Genomic DNA, 17,793 nt, shown 5'->3' with positions numbered 1-17,793 from the left:
TGCACTGAAACAGAGGAGGGAGAAAACTGTTTAAAAGAGATATGTGACTAGGTATTTCTGTCATCACAGGAGTCTAGAGCGATGGCTCTATGGTGGAGGGGACCTGGGGGTGGGTTTGTAAAACAATGAAAGAATCTTTTCTTTTCTTTTCCATAAAAAAAATATTTAACTGTATAACTAATATCTAACTATATAACAGATAATAACTTGTTTCTGCATATTTGGACAGAAATTAAATTATATGACACATCCTGTAAGCTGCAAAGAATATACTATATACACTTTTAATACTTGCCTATGTCCCCCACTGAACTTGGAGTGAGGATGAAAGGCATCCAAGGTGTCTATGAGTTGCCTGTGACTCAACGGCACTTAACAACAACAATAACATGTCCCCCACTAATCTTAAAGTTCAATGATTCTGCACCTTATTTTTATCACCATTCTATCTTAATTTTCAAGTTCAATACTTGGTCAATAAAAGACTTTCAACAAATATATACTTTAAAATTGATTTTTGGTTGGTTGTTTCTTGTACAACTTGGAAAAAATTATCACCTCTGCAATAATGCTTCTTCTTTAGTAGCCTAAGGTTTTTCAGTATGCTCTGATGTATATTGTTACCAATAAGTTTAGGAATATATTTAATATGATAAATTATAGAGCCTGACCTACAAAGATAGCAACATTATTCCATAAAGAACTTTAAATCGTAAGATATTGCTAAACCAAGAAAATTGAACTTTGTTTCAAAATCTCAATTGCACAAGTATAGATGGTAGCCTAGTGGTAAAGAGTTACACTATTAACCCAAAGATAGAAGGTTCAAATCCACCAGTTGCTCCAAAGGAGAAAGATGGATAATCTCCTGTGCAATTTACAGCCTCTGAAAACCCTTTGCTGGGTCAATTATGAGTCAATTGAGACTTGACACACACAACAACAAGAAGAAAATTAAAACAAATTCAACAACTATTCATTAAAAAGTGGAAGACAGATATTGCCTGAGAGTGTACTAACCAAACAATATAACACAAATCAAATTCACTCTTTCATTTTACCAAATGCAAGCTCATATTATATAAAAATACCAGACACTGGACTCTAGTTTGAAATGAAACTTAAACGTATTTGCTGTAGTCTTTTGCACTATTTGATACTTGGCTTTTCAGTACAACTCTAAAACTCAGAAACATATGTAGTAAAGCCTCTGCTTAATTTCCCCATCCTTTAATAGCCATATACTTATGGTTTATTTTGCCCATTTATCATTATAGGTTTTTGGTCCTTTGCTGTTGTTGTTGTTATAAGGTGCCATTTATTTGAGTACAATCCACAGCAACCCTATGAACAATAGAGCCCTGTCCTATTCTGTCATCCTCACACCTCCTGACACGCTGGAGCCTGTTAGTCACTGTGTCAATCCACTGGGTCAAGGGTCAACTTCTCCTTCACTGACACTCCACCTTTAAAAGCATCATGTTTGTGTCCAGGGAATAGCCCCTCCTAGCAACATGCCCAAAGTATGTGAGGTAAAGCCTCATCATTTCTGCATCCAAAAAAGGACTGGTTGCACCTTTTCAAAAACATATTTGTTTGTTCTTTTGGCAGTCTACGAGATGTTCAGTATTCTCGTTCAACACCACAGTTAAAAGGTCTCAATTCTTCTGTCATTCTTATTCATTGTCCACCTCTCAGATGTATATCAAGTGCTTGGAATGATTTATTCATTGCGCATACCTTTTTAAAAAACCATAAATGGCAGCTTTTCATATGGACTTCCCCTGATGTGCTGCAGAGGAATCAAATTGACTACAACTGTGGGAAGAATCTTTAGAAAATTTCAATATCACCAGTTAAAACTGGACCAGGGGCAGACTGTGGGTCAGACTATCAATTACTCATGCACAAGTTCAAATTGAGGGTGAAGAAAATTTTAAAAAGTCTGCAAGAACCAAAATATGGTCTTGCATCTATTCTACCTGAATTTCACAATCATCTTAAGAACAATTTTGAAGCATTTGAACATCAATGATGGAAGACCAGATGATATCAAGAATAATAAACATGAAGGAAGCAAAATGGCATTACAAAGACATAGTAGAAAGAAGAAACCAAAATGAGTATCAGGAGAGACCCTGAAAATTTCACTAAAACATCAATTAGCCAAAACAAAGGGGAAACATGCCGAAGTAAAAGAAGTGAAGATTTCAAAGGGCAGGTTTTCTTTTGGTTTCTTTGTTTGTTTGTGGTTTTTTCTTGTTATTAATTTTAATAAATATTTACAGAGGTTTTGGATTTCCATTCATTCATTGCCTCACTTTTCTCCCTGCCCACCCCTCCTCACCAGTTCACTCCCCTCTCTGAAAAGAAAAAGAAAAAAAATTCCTTAATTGGTATACAATTCCCTCATCCCTTCCCCCACCCCGAGTACACTTCTCTATGCAACCTTAATTCTGGATTCCTGTTCAAACCATAATACTCAATCATATATTGCCTCGAATCTGTTCTTTGTCAAAGGGCAGTTTGAGAAGATAAAGCAGAGACCTGAAATTGGAGAATAAAAAAGATGTTTCTGAAGCTCAGAGAATTCAAAAACAATTTTAAGCCTCGAGACGTAATTTTGAAAGATGCTCTGGGCAATACACTGAATGACTCAGGAAGCATCTAAAGAAGATAGAGGGCAGACACACAGTCACTGTATCAAAAAGAACTCATACATTGAAAAATTTCAGGAAGTACCATATGAACAGGAGCCAATGGTAATGAAGGAGAAAACTGAAGCTACATTAAAGGCACTGACAAAACAATAAGGCCCCAGGAATCAATGAGATATCAATTGATTTGTTTCAATTAATAGATTCAGCCCTGGATTTACTCACCAGTCTATGGCAGGAAATTTGGAGGACAGCTGTCTGGCCAACAGACTGGAGAAAAGTCCATACTTGTTCCCATTCCCAAGAAAGGTGATCCAACAGAATGTGGCAACTATCGAACAGTATCACTAATATCACATGCAAGCAAAATCCTGCTTAAGATCTTTCAAAAACGACTAGAAGAGTACATAGATAGAGAAATGCCAGAAGTTTAAGCAAGATTTAGAAGAGGCCATGGCACCAGGGATATCACTGATGATTGATCCTGGCTAAAAGTAAAGACTACCAGAAGAACATCTATTTATGTTTTATTGACTATGCAAAAGCATTTTTACTTCGTGGATCATAACTAGTTATAGCTATCATTGAGAGGAATGGGAATTCCAGAGCACCTAATTGTACTCATGCAAAACCTATACCTAGACCAAGAAGCTGTTGTGTGAACAGAGCAAGGCAACTACATAGTTTAAAATTAAGAAGGAACTGTGCCAAGGTTGTATTCTCTCTCTAAACTTATTCAGAGAACTGCCAGAAGTACAGGCTGGGTTTAGAAGGGGTCGTGGTACTAGGAATATTGTAGCTAATGTTAGATGGATCTTGGCTGAAAGCAGGGAGTACTAGAGGAATGTCTATCTGTGCTTCACTGATTATGCAAAGGCATTTGACTGGACCGTAACAAACTGTGGCTGACTGTGAGAAGAATGGGAATCCCAGAACACTTGATCATGCTAATGCGAAATCTATACTTGAACCAAGAGACAGTCCTCAGAACAGAGCAAATAAACACTGCATAGTTCAAAATTGGGAAGAGCGTATGCCAGGGATGTGTCTTGTCTCCATACCTTTTCAACCTGTATACAGAACAGATCGTCCGGGAGGCTGGGCTCTATGAGGAGAAATGCGGCATCAGGATTGGTCGAAAATCTATCAACAATCTGCATTATGCAGACGACACAACCCTGCTTGCTGAAACTGAAGAGGACCTGAAGAGCTTGCTGCAGAGGGTCAAGGACTGCAGCCTTCAGTATGGATTGAGGCTCAATCAGGATGGATGGTAAAGAGATTGAGATTGTTCACAGCTTTAGTTTGCTTGGCTCCACAATCAACACTCTTGGCACCAGCAGCCAGGAAATTAAAAGACGTGTTGTGATGGGAAAGTCTGCTGTTAGGGACCTCTCTAAAGTACTGAAGAGCACGGAGTCTCTCTGGAGACTAAGGTACGTCTGATACAGGCCATAGTCTTTGCAATCACATGTTATGAATCAGAGAGTTGGACAATGAGTAGGGAGGATAGAAGGAGAATAGATGCCTTTGAGCTTTGGTGTTGGAGAAGAGTATTGAGGGTACCATGGACTGCTAAGAAAACAAACAAATTCATCTTAGAGAGGGTTAAACCAGGCTGCTCCTTGGAGGCAAGGATTCTGAGGCTTCATCTGACATACTTTGGTCATGTTGTAAGGAGAGACCTGTCCTTGAAGAAGGACATCATGCTTGGGAGGGTGGAGGACAGGTGCAGGAGGGGAAGGCCCTCTAGGAGATGGGTTGATTCAGTGACTGGGGTAATCAGGATGAGTGTGTCGGAGACAATGAGATTGACACAAGACAGAACTGAGTTTAGGGCTGATGTACATAGGGTTGCTATGAGTCGCAAGCTACTCGACGGCACATAACAACAACAACAACAACAAACTTATTCGATCTGTATGCTGAGCAAATTATTCGAGATACTGAACTCTATAAAGAAGAATGCGGCATCAAGATCAGAGGAAGACTCATCAATAACCTGTGTTATGCAGATGATACAGCCTTGCTTGCTGAAAGTTGAGGAGGATTTGAAGCACTTGTTGCAGAAGATCATACAATGCAGTTTTCAAAACGGACTAGACGTCAATGTGAAGAAAACAAAAATTTCTTACCACTGAACAGAAAGGCAACATCACGATAAATGGAGAAAAGATTGAAACTACCAACAACTTCATCTTTCTTGGATCCACAATTAACACCCTTGGCACCAGCAGTCAGGAATCAGGTGACATATTCCACTGGGAAACTCTCCAAATTATGGAGAAACAATGATGTCCATTTTAATAGTAAGGTACATCTGATTCAGACCATGGTCTTTCCAAGCACTTGCAATGCATCTGAGAGCTGGACCATAAATAAGGATGACAAAAGAAGAATTGATGCCTCTGAGCTGTAGTGTTAGAGAAGATTGCTGAACATCCCATGGACTGCCAAAAGAATAAATATGTCTTGGAGACAGTGCAGCCAGAATGCTCTTTGGAGTCAAATGATACATTTTTGCCTCACATACTTTTGGCATGTTGCTAAGAGGGACTGTTCCTTGGAGGAAAAACATGATGCTCAGGAAGGCGGAGGGTTGGCGAATGAGAGAAAGATCCTCAAACAGATGAACTGAGACAGTGACTGCTGCAATGGACTCCAGTTTGCTAGGAGGTGTGAGGATGGCAAAGGACAGGACAAGGTTCAGATCTGTTGTTCATAGGGTCCCTGTGGGTTGTACTCAATTCAACACCTAACAACAACTTCCTGAAATATACAATACTTAGAGATGCTATGGCCAAAATCTTGAGTAATCCAAGAAGCATCAAAAGAAGATGAAAGGAATATAAAGAATGACTACCAAAAAGAATTGGCTGACATTGAAATATTTCAGGAAGATCAAGATGTTGATCTATGATCAAGAGCTACTTATTATGAGGGGGAAAGTTCAAGCTACATTGAAAACATTGACAAAAAAATAAGATCTCAGGAATCAGTAGGTTACAAATTAGCGTGTTTTAAGTAACAGAGGCAACCATAGACATGCTCACCAGTCCATGCCAGGAATTTGGAGGATGGGTGTCTGGCCAATGACTGAAAAAGATCCATATTTGTTCTTACTTGCAAGAATGGTGATCACCAGAATGTGGAGATCATGGAACAACACTACTAATACCACATTCAAGGAAAATATTGTTGAAGATTATTTTAAAATTACTAGAACAGTTCATAGAAAGAGAACCACCAGAAATTCAAGCTGAATTTAAAGGGACCATGACACCAGAGATATCATTGCTGATATCTGATAGATCCTGGCTGATAGCAAACACCAGAAGAATATCTATTTGTGCTTCACTGACTATGCAAAGGATTTGACTGTGTGGATCATAACAAACTATGGCCAACACATTGAGAACAATGAGAATCCTTGGACCTGTAATTGTGCTCATGAGAAACTTATACCTAGACCAAGAAGCTCTTGTGAGAACAGAGCAAGGGAATATTACATGCTTATCATTTTAAAAGAGTATACGTTAGGGTTGTGTCCTTTTTCTGTACCTATTCCGTCAGTGTGCTGAGCAAACTATTAGAGAACTCTATGAAGAAAAATGTGACATCAGAATTGGAGAGTCATCAATAAACTTCGGTATATAGATGACACTACCTTGCTTGCAGAAAGTGAGGAAGATTACATGTTACAGAAAGTCAAACATTGAAGCAGTATGTATTGCATCTCAGTATCAAGAAAACAACCATATATTTTAAGTGAACTCTGGTGGCCTAGTGGCAAGAAGCTGCACTGCAATCCCAGAGGTTCGTGGTTTAAATCCACCAAAAAATGCTCTGCTGGAGAAGGAAGGGCAATCTCCTCCTGTACCAGTCAGATTCCATTTAACAGTACACACAAAAAAATAATAAAATTTTTAAAAAAGAAAACAAAAAAGCTCATGACCAGACCAATAGGCAATATCTTAACAAATGGAGGAAAGATTTCAACTGTCAACAATTCAAACTTACTTGGATATACTCTCGGTTTATCAACACCCTTGGTTATCAACAGTCCAGAGATCAGGTAATGTATTGCACTGAGAAAGTCTGCAGTCAGGGACTTCTTCAAATTATTGTGGAATAATGATGTCAGTTTTAGGTCTAACGTGCACCTGACTCAGGCCATATTGTTTTCCATCACTTGGGTGTTCTGCTGACAGCTGTACAATGAAACAGGATGACAGAAAAAGAATTGATGCCTTTGCACTGTGGTTTTGGAGAGGAATGCTGACTATCTCATGAACTTCCAAAAAAACAAACACGTATGTCTTGGAAAAGGTGAAACCAGAGTGTTCCTTGGAGACAAGGATGACAAAGCTTCTTGCATAATTTGGCATTGTACTAGAAGAGTCTACTCCTTGGAGAAGGACATCATTTTTTGAAAGATGGAGGAATAGTGAAGGAGAGGAAGATCTTCAATAAGGTGTATTGACAGAGCAGTGGACTCAAGTGGTTCAGACATTGTGAGGTTGGCACAGGATTGGGTAGGGTTCAGATCTATTTGTTGTTCATGGGGTTGCTATAAGTCAGACTTGACTCGATGACACATAATAATAGCAACAACATACCCTCTGACAATTTTATCCTAGTTCAATAAAATGCCTCCAGCCTTGAATGCAAGTCACTGTACTAGTAACTTCCCAATGTACTTCAGCATCCACAATCTCCCTTTACCATTCAAACCACTATAATTCATCTTCTTACTGGTCACCTGCAATTGCAAGACAGGGCAAGGTCCAAAGCTGTTGTTCATGGAGTTGCCATCAGTCATGGTCAACTTTACAGAGCCGAACAATAGCAACCCAAAACAAAGGAGAAAAATCAATAAATTAAGGAGCTGAACAGAAGATTTCAAAGGGCAACGCAGGAGGATAAAGCAAAGTATTATAATGAAGTGCACAAAGAGCTGAAGTCCGAAGACCAAAAAGGGTGAAACTTGCTCAGCCTTTCTTAAGTTGAAGGAACTGAAAAACAAATTCAAGTCTCGAGTTGCAATACTTAAGGATTATTTGGGTAGAATATTAAATGATCCAGGAAGCATTAAAGAAGATGAAAAGAGTTTATAGAGTCACTGTACCAAAAAAAAAAATCAGCTGACACAGAAGAATTTTATGAAACAATGTATGACCAAGAGCCTGCAGTGATGATGAAGTTCAAGCTTCTCTGAAAAAAAAATGGCTGAAAGCAAGGCCTCTGGAATTGATGGCATACCAATTGACATATTTTTTAAAAAGACACTGCCCTGAGTGTGCTCACCAAGTTGTGCCAAGAAACCTGGAGGATAACCACCTGGCCAATTGACTTGAAGGCGTCTTTCTTTGTTCCCATTCCAAAGAAAGGTGACCCAACAGAGTACAGAAATTATCAAACAATGTCATTAATATTACATACAAACAAGATTCTACTGAAGATTATGCAAAAACGACTGGAACAGCATATAAACAAAGAACTGTCAGATGTGCAGGCTGGTTTTAGAAGAGGTTGTAATACTAGGGATATTATAGCAAATATTAGATGGACCTTAACCGAAAACAGAGAGCTCCAGAAGAATATCAGTGTTTCATAGACTATGCAAAGGCATTTGACTGTGTGGATCACAACAAACTGTAGGTAACTCTGAGAAGAATGGGAATCCCAGAACACTTGATTTTGCTTATACAAAGCCTATAGTTGGAACAGGAAGCAGTCATCAGAACAGAGCAAGGAAACACTGCATGGTTTAAAATCGGGAAGGGTGTATACCAGGGATGTGCCCTATCTCCATCTATTTTCAATATATATGTGGAATAGATCATTCTGGAGGTTGGGGGTCTATGAGGAGAAATGCAGCATCAGGATTGGAGGAAGACTTATCTACAACCTGCGTTATGCAGATTACACAACTTTTCTTGAGACTGAGGAAGACACACAAGTAAATTATTTTATCCCAAATAATTATTCCTCTATTCAACAATATAATAGAGAGTTCAGAAAGTAGAATTTTATCTTGTTTTTGATTGCAACTATAATAGTGACTGTCATTTTAAAATACTAGTTAGTCCCAGTTATGTACAGGACACACAATACACCAGCGCTTCACCCAGTCTTAGAAAGGCATGATGTCTGCAGCAATTTCAGCCCTATTCAGAAAGTAGTATGTGGAAAATAGTCATGTGTTTCAGAGATTAAAACAGTAAGTGTGCATGATGAAGAAAATGACGCCTGCCTGCATTTTAATCCTTCACCAAAGTCTGGATGACATCTTAAAATACTTCTATGGTGATTTTCTCTAATTCCAAGAGCTCTGGCTGGATAGTTCATAGCAGGCTGTGCTATTAACCCAATCTACCAGTGTCTCCTTCGAGAGAAGGGTCATCGGTCTCCTCTCCTGAAGTTTAAGGCCTTTGAAACCCAGTGAAGGGTCAGCTATGAGTAAGAATCAAGTTGATGGCAATGGGTGTGTGAGCAAGTGATCAAAACCACCAAAGCAGTCCTAACATTACAAAAATTTCTATTTAAGAACATACCTACTGTCTGTCTCAGGAAGTTTTATTAAGAGTCACAATAAAACCTATAAAATTTTACTAAGCCTAGTTCCTTTAGAACAGACAATATCAAGGCCTTTTCCCTATTGACACTTCATTCAAGATCAAAGAATATCTTTTCTTCAGAGTATCACACACTAACTTACATTATTAAAAAAAAATTCTTGACATTTATGCCTTTCATTTAAACCTCTGGTTGGTATCTCTACTAAAATGTTGTGTATCAGTAAAGTTCCTCCTTATAGGAGGGTTGTCATCTCTTGTCATAGACTTTTGTAAAGTCAGTGCAAGTGAAAGTTTTTAGCAATTCATTAAAGGGAGAAATTTTAACTGACTTCTGTGTTAAATATACTACTGAGTTTGTAACAACCTTTGGACTTGGATATAAAATGCTTGAATCACAAGCTTTCATGTTTCTCACTTTCTTTTCTACTTTACAAAATAGGCAGAATGAAAACTATTTTTTTTTTAAAATTTAACTATTGAAATCTTTACCCCTAAGACTTCTGCTTCTGGTGGCTTCCATATGAAACCTAGTTTATCAGGAAGGAAGGAATTTAATACTTAGATTAGCAAAAATCCTCAAACTCTTGCTACCTCAAAGTTAGTGCTCTACCAGTCTGTGTCAGACCAACAAACCAATCATTTTTATGACTTTTCTAAACCCTCCTTAAATCTCTCATGCACTGGAAACAAATCTCTTGGCAACACGTTCAGTAGTAGTTTCATATTGTTGTTATATGCGGTCGAGTTGCCTGCGACTCATAGCAACCCAATGTACAACAGACCTAAACCCTCTCTATCCTGTGCCAATCTCACTGTCTCTGACACACCTATCCCCATCACCCCAGTCACTAAATCAATCCGTCTCATCGAGGGTCTTCCTCTCCTACACTGTCCCTCCACCCTCCCAAGCATGACATCCCTCTCCAAGAACTGGTCCCTTCTTGCAACATGTCCAAAGTATGTCAGACGAAGTTTCAGAATCCTTAACTCCAAGGAGCAGCCTGGTTTAACCCTCCTCAGGATGAACCTGTTCATTCTCTTAGTAGTCCACGGTTTATTCAATACTCTTCTCTAACACCAAAACTCAAAGACACCAATTTTCCTTCTATCGTCCCTGGTCATTGGCAAGTTCTCTGACACTTAGCAAATGATTACAAAGACCATGGCCTGTATCAGGAGCACCTTAGCCTCCAGATTGACATCACTGTGCTTCAGTGCTCTGGAGAGGTCCCGGACAGCAGACGTTCCCAGTGCAATTCATCTTTTGATTTTCTGGCTGCTGGTACCAAAAGTGTTGATTGTGGAACCAAGCAAACTAAAGCTGTTAACAATCTCAATCTCTTCGCCATTATCATGATGCCACCAATCGGCCCAGTAGTGAGAATCTTTGTTTCCTTGATATTGAGCCTCAATCCATATTAAAGGCTGCAGTCCTTGACATTCTGGAGTAAGTGCTTCAGGTCCTCCTCAGTTTTAGCAAGCAGTGTTGTGTCATCTGCATAACACAGATTGTTGATGAATCTTCCTCCAATCCTGATACCACATTTCTCCTTATAGAGCCCATTCTCCCGGATAATCTGTTCTGCATATAGATTGAAAAGGTATGGATGAAGGACACATTCCTTGTGTACACCCTTCCCAATTTTGAACCATGCAGTGTTTCCTTGCTCTGTTCTGACTTCTAACATAAAAGTGAGCCTCTTGATGGGCATTCACACAATGGAATCCTATGCAGCACTCAGGAGCAATGATTTCAAAAAATCCTATATAATGTGGGAGAGGCATTCTGCTAAGTGAACTAACTCAGTCTAATAAGGACAAATATTGCATAAGACCATTGTAAAAATAGAAGGATTACTAGTTTGTGTGTAAATTTTCAAAGAAGGAAAGGAAGGGGAGAGAGGGTCTGAGCTTAGGGAAAAACATCACCGGGATGACAGAATTAGGTGAGCAGAGAGAGAGGGTGAAGGAATTAGGAAAGATCCAGTTGGGATCTGAAAAGATGGGGTAGTAGTGGGCGTAGATCAATGGTGAGTAAGTTTATAAATACTTGAAAAGTAAAAGAAAGTTTATTATATGGGGAAAAAGTATGATGTAAATGATACAGTATAAAACGCAATTTTTAAAAAGTGAGTCCCTTGCTTTAGCCCATACATTGTTCCTAGTCCTTGATTTCATAACCCAAGTGAGTTTGATGATAAAGCAAGCCTTTCCCTGGATCAGATTAGTTCAGAAATATGACAACATTTAGTCATGATGTGATTTTTTTTCCATTGTATGCAGCCAAATAGGGGTGAGGAAGGAGAGAGTTCTCAGCAGAGGAGCACACAGCATTATCATAAAACTCTATCCACTTGACAACCCTCCAAACATCCAAAAGAAACTGTCATGACATGCAATATCTTCTGAATTTCACATTCCATTATTGAAGGCCAGAGACTCAAAAATGTTCATAATTTTTCACTTGCCCAATTCATCATGCCAATAAAAGGAGAAAAATTCATTTAGTGTGATCTATTTGCTTCTAGTAACTTAATGTTTTTATCTCAATCCTTCAGATGCTCAAAAGTAATCTCCCTACAATTTCACACTTAAATAAAACTGAAGGGCCTGTAACTTTACATTTGTTAGATGCAATTGCATTTTGCAAATTCTTGGCATATAGTCATGGATTGAAACCTTACAAATGCATAGAATCCAGAAAACAAAATAATCTATAATGCATCAGTAAATGTAAGAAATAGAAAATGTTTATCATGGTTTTTAGTTTAGAAATTATAATACATATACAAAAACATGATAGCTTTTATACCTATATAAAAAGCTATCATATAAGAAAAATAATAAACTTCTTTTGTGCCCCAGTCTGCTGTACTGAAGAGCAATGGTGTCTCTCTGGAGACTAAGGTGTGTCTGTTTTAGGTCATGGTCTTTGCAATCACTTGTTATGCACCAGAGAGTTGGACAATGACCAAGGAGGATAGAAGAAGAATTGATGCCTTTGAGCTGTGGTGCTGGAGAAGAGTACTGAGAATACCATGGACTTCTAGGAAAACAAACAGATTCATCCTGGAAAGGGTTAAACCAGGTGGCTCCTTGGAGGCAAGGATTCTGAGGATCTGTCTAACATACTTTGGACATGTTGTAAGGAAAGACAAGTCCTTGGAGAAGGACATCATGCTTGGGAGGGTGGAGGGACAGCGCAGAAGGGGAAGGCCCTCTATGAGGTGGATTGATTCAGTGACTGGGGTAAGCAGGATGAGAGTGTCAGAGACAGTGTGATTGGCACAGGACAGAGCAGAGTTTAGGGCTGTTGTACATAGGGTTGCTATGAGTCGCAAGCGACTCAACGGCACATATCAACAATGGAACATAGGAGTACAGACTATAGCTCAGTATAAGGAAGGCTTTAAAACAGAAGAAGGAGCAGTCTGAATGGCCTGGAAAAGTGTCCTGAAGCAGATCTTGCAGGATGTTGTAAAAATGTTCTGTACTAACAGGCATGGAAGCTAAGAATTTTTGAGATTCTGATTCAGTTCTGATCTTCTGTGGTTTTTTTAATCTTAAATTTTTAAAGACAAAAACAGCCTCCCCTTGTAAACTATTTGGCACATAAAAATTATTTTAATACTTGCATATTTAATGTTTCCATCCAGCTCTGTTAGTATCTCTCTAGATAGATAGATAGATAGATAGATAGATAGATAGATAGATAGATAGATAGATAGATATGTGGTTCTGTGCATTGTCTCTATGTAATAAATTTCCTGAGACCAGAAATCACATTTCAAAAATGTTGCAGCTGTTAGAATTCTCCTCAGGTCAATCCAACAATTTTATAGTACTTAGCCACATTAAAGTCAGAAAATTTTCTCTTGTGCTTTGAGCAACAGAGCAAGCTCTAGAAATTTAATCACATTCATAAGAAAAATTCTAATCACAAAAAGTGTTGAACATACACCCTTTTACGTTTGAATCTAAATTCACCTTATTCTATCTCTTATACATACAGTTTTCTTTCTAGTTTTAGAATATTAAACTATCAATTTTTGGCACAAAAGTATCTTTTCTGTATAAAATAATGTATATGAATGAAACAAACTATAAAGGTATTCTTATGTGAAAATCAATAAAAAGTACTTAAAACAAAAACAAGTATCTTTTCATCCATTCTCTATCATAAGGTTCCCCTGTCTACATAGTCCTTTCATACACAATAAATATCCTATTCCATTCTATGATTCTTTATGGTAATCTCAACAACCTTTTACAGATCTATACTTTTAATCCTGAAACTTTTTATATTTTAAAACCAGAAAATCACAACTTAAATCCAGTCTATTTAATTGACATTCAAATGCTGAATCAACCAATTACTTCAACTCTGATCCCTCACACAGAATACTAAAAATGGGATTAAATCCTTTCTTATTGTGAATTCCTCCAAGTCTTTATCTTTTATTTTTCCTCCTTAACTCTGATCATGCCTTTACTCTTTTCATCCTGTATTTATTTTGTACATTTTACTTTGCATGTCAGATCTATATTAGAGTTGGGTCTGGGGAGGAATATCCAAAAGTGCATTAAGCCAATTTTTGCACTCCAAATGAAGAAACCTGAAATCCCATTATTATTTAAAAATTAAGCACCTTGTTTATACAATGGGAGAGGGAGAAGTGTAAATGAGAATACTTTTTGTCCTGCTATGGATAAATTAGTGGGTGGGTGAGTGGTGGGAAAAGAAAGAGGACTAGGACTAATGATAAAATATATTCTGTGTGAATTTAACATTGCTGTTGTTATTGTTAATTGTCATTGAGCTGAGTACAACTCACAGCAACCCTATGAACAAAAATCTGAACCCCTTACAGCTATTGTCATTTTTCTAATGTTCATAGAATTTCCAACATCATTATATCCTCCAAGAGAAGAAGTTGTACAATGAAATCCAGTGTTACTTGACTAGTGGAGTATTACCTGTATTCTGTGAATTCCTCCTGCAAAGCTGAAGGTGCCCAGCTGGTCTATACTTACTCCACATTTACAGGAAAGAAAAGTAACACACATACCTCTTTCAATCTTACTGACTTCAAAGGCAATCTGAGACTGGTTGCACCTAAAGATTTCCAAAGAAGACATGTTATTTTTAGGTCCTGACTTCATCTCTATGGTGGAGAGACTTGATCTGAATTCCTTTCTTGAAGAACTCACAATTGAACATGGTTTTCTTCCTCAGTAGAGAAGGTTGATGAAACCCATAGCCCGTGAAGTGGGTCCACCCTAGGCAACTCCGACCAGCATAGAACTACTAAATTATCAAACCACCTCCTGATCCAGGACTGGGCACAGATTCTGCCTCAGGGGACTTACCAATGCCTCCTTTAGAATGGTGGAGGGAAAATTATTTAACAGATGAGACCTTGGAGACCTTTGGGCCCCAATATAACAATTATAATTAACTGACTCATACTGACATCTTGCCTTATCCTCCTTAATTCTTTCTACTCTTATTACTCAAAGTACTTTCCCAACCAAACTCTGGCATAGATTCTTTAGAGCACTCTTTTTCTCCTGATTTGTCACTGTTCCAGCCTGAATTCCTGCCACATCCAAATTCTACGAGCCCTACAGCAATCAGACCAAACTCAAGTCTTGCTTTATGCCTACCATGTTTGTCACACACTTCAAATAAATGTCTTCCATCTCTGAACTCTTCATATTTTGCATTTATTTATATTCATTCAGCTAAATGTTAATGTCTGTGACAGCAAGTTTGATGTTTTCTATTTATATCACAATATATAATAATAATTTCTATTTCTTTCTCTATATTTAATCCACAAAGAATTATAAAAGCTATGCTCAATTCACACCAGAGGAGTATCTATCTGTGTTTCATTGATTATGCAAAGGCATGGACCACAACAAACTGGGGTTAAATCTAAGAGGAATGGGGATCCCAGAACACTTGATTGTGTTAATGCAAAACCTATACTTGGACCAAGAGACAGTCATCAGAACAGAGCAAGGAAACACTGCATGGTTCAAACTTGGGAAGGGTGCACCCCAGGAATTTGTCCTATGCCCATACCTTTTCAACCTGTATGCAGAACATATTATCCACAAGGCTGAGCTCTATGAGGAAAAATGAATCAGGATTGGAGGAAGATTCATCAACAACCTGTGTTATGCAGATGACACAACTCTGCTTGCTGAAACTGAAGAGGACCTGAAGTGCTTGCTGCAGAATATCAAGGAATTCAGCCTTCAATATGGGTTGGGGCTCAATATCAAGAAGACAAAGATTCTCACCACTGGACCAATTGGCAGCATCAGGATGGATGGTGAAGAGACTGAGTTTACTTGGCTCCACAGTCAACACTCTTGGCACCAGCAGCCAGGAAATCAAAAGACGTATTGCAATGTGAAAGTCTGTTGTTAGAGACCTCTTTTCATTACTGAAGAGCAATGGTATTACTCTGGAGACTAAGGTGTGTCTGATACAGTCCATGGTCTTTACAATCACCTGCTATGCATCAGAGAGTTGGACAATGACTAGAGATGACAGAAGGAGAACTGATGCCTTTGAGCTGTGGTGTTGGAGAAGAGTATTGAATATACTATGGATTGCTAAGAGAACGAACAGGTTCATCCTGAAGAAGGTGACACCGGGAAGCTCCTTGGAGGCAAGGATTCTGAAGCTCCTTCGGACATACTTTGGACATGTTCCAAAGAGGGACCAATCCTTGGAGAAGGATGCCATGCTTGGGAGGGTAGAGGGACAGCACAGGAGAGGAAGACCCTCTATAAGGTGGATTGATTCAGTGACTGGGTTAGTTAGGATAGATGTGTTGGAGACACAGTGTTGGATTGGCACAGGATAGAGCAGGGTTTAGGGCTGTTGTACATAGGGTCTCATCTATGAGTCACAGGTGACTTGATGGCACATAACAACAACATGCTCAATTACAAATTATCTAAAAATTATTTCTTCATTGACCAATTATCACTATTCTTGACACGATAAGAAATAAAAATTCAACATTAAAAAAATTTTTATAAAAAATGACAATATTATATAGCATAATTTACCTCTGTAATTTATTAGCTTCATGACTCTGAAAAACTTTCTTGACATGCTTGAGCCTCAGTTTCTCTGTCAGTGAGATAAAGAAATTGTAGCCTATCTTGTAGCTCTGTCTGTGACCAATAAGGCCAATGTAGAGGGCCACTTTTGAGGCTCCTGACTTAAGGCCTAAGTTGCTTTTTACTGCTCACTAAATGCAATTCCATAAAGGCCTTCCTGGCATGTCTAGAGATAAGTTCAGCTCAGAATCTCTACCCAGTCTCAAGGAAACTGCTTCTTTCTATAGCTCAGTGTCTGTAACTCAAAGTCTTAGGGAGTGTTCCTCATTCCTGCAGCATACTGATATCTTGAGGCTGAGTTTCCATAGTAACCCAGCCTACGTAATATACCTAGGCAAATTCCTATAAAAGCCTGAAAAAACTTTAATAAAGTGGGACTTGATCAGGAATCTGTCTTGTCTCCATTCTTTGTGCCACTTGTCCCGTTTCAGCCCCACTCTTCCTCCTTTAGGTCTACGTTGACATCCCTGTGGGCCAGGGCAATGCAATGTATGTAAAAGTCACATACTATGGTGGACATTCATTCAATGAAAGCTAGCTTATTTTAACACAACCATTTCTTTTCATGAAATAAAACTTTTGTTCTTCTGAAATCATTCCCCAGTGCCACTCTCTGTCTCAGGGAAGCACTAAAGTACTTCTTTCTCTATTTTCTTTTTTTAAAAAAAATTAGGTGCTTGGAGAGCCTGACGCTGCCAGACGGCTGCCACCATGAAGTTCAACCCTTTCATTACCTCGGACCACAGCAAGAACCGCAAACGCCACTTCAATGCCCCTTCGCATGTGCGGAGGAAGATCATGTCCTCCCCTCTGTCCAAAGAGCTGTGGCAGAAGTACAACGTGCGCTCCATGCCCATCCGCAAGGATGACGAGGTGCAGGTGGTGCGAGGACATTACAAAGGTCAGCAGATTGGCAAGGTAGTGCAGGTGTACAGAAAGAAGTATGTCATCTACATCGAAAGAGTGCAGCATGAGAAGGCTAATGGTACCACAGTGCATGTGGGCATTCACCCAAGCAAGCTGGTTATTACCAGGCTGAAATTGGATAAAGATCAGAAAAAAATTCTTGAACGTAAAGCTAAATCTCAGCAAGTTGGAAAAGAGAAAGGCAAATACAAGGAAGAACTAATTGAGAAAATGCAAGAGTGAATGCAACCTGAGGAGCAACCGCAGTTTAACTAGATTTCCATCTGAGTATGCGTTCTTGTGATGTTCCAAAATGACCCTCTCATTCAGAAGTGATTATAAATCTGCCTTTGCAATTTTGATTCCTATTTTTAAGAATAAAAATTAGAAATATTTTCCAAAAAAAAAATTATTAAACAATGTTTGTCACCTAGGACAGATGCTGATAGTGAAACATATCACCAGCTACTCATATGCAAGTTCAAGGTAAAGTTGAAGAAAAT

The 17,793-nt window shown here is 38.6% G+C and overlaps 1 protein-coding gene and 1 pseudogene across 1 annotated transcript in view; one reads left to right on the top strand and one right to left on the bottom strand.

The window, feature by feature from the left end:
- The window catches only part of LOC102863999 (olfactory receptor 2Y1-like), a 16,816-nt gene extending 9,337 nt beyond the window's left edge, over positions 1 to 7,479 (bottom strand). The window contains exon 1 of the mRNA XM_006898157.1: positions 7,383 to 7,479. Within this exon, the coding sequence (XP_006898219.1) occupies positions 7,383 to 7,479 (97 nt within the window). The remainder of the gene's footprint in view (positions 1 to 7,382) is intronic.
- A 9,616-nt stretch (positions 7,480 to 17,095) lies between these two features.
- Positions 17,096 to 17,533, top strand: LOC102863588 (annotated as a pseudogene).
- Positions 17,534 to 17,793: the final 260 nt, after the last annotated feature.

The sequence above is a fragment of the Elephantulus edwardii genome, unplaced genomic scaffold (assembly GCF_000299155.1).
Source record: "Elephantulus edwardii isolate Elephantulus edwardi_28Jun2011 unplaced genomic scaffold, EleEdw1.0 scaffold00221, whole genome shotgun sequence".
NCBI lineage: Eukaryota > Metazoa > Chordata > Mammalia > Macroscelidea > Macroscelididae > Elephantulus > Elephantulus edwardii.
This window is presented reverse-complemented; position numbering and strand designations above follow the sequence as displayed.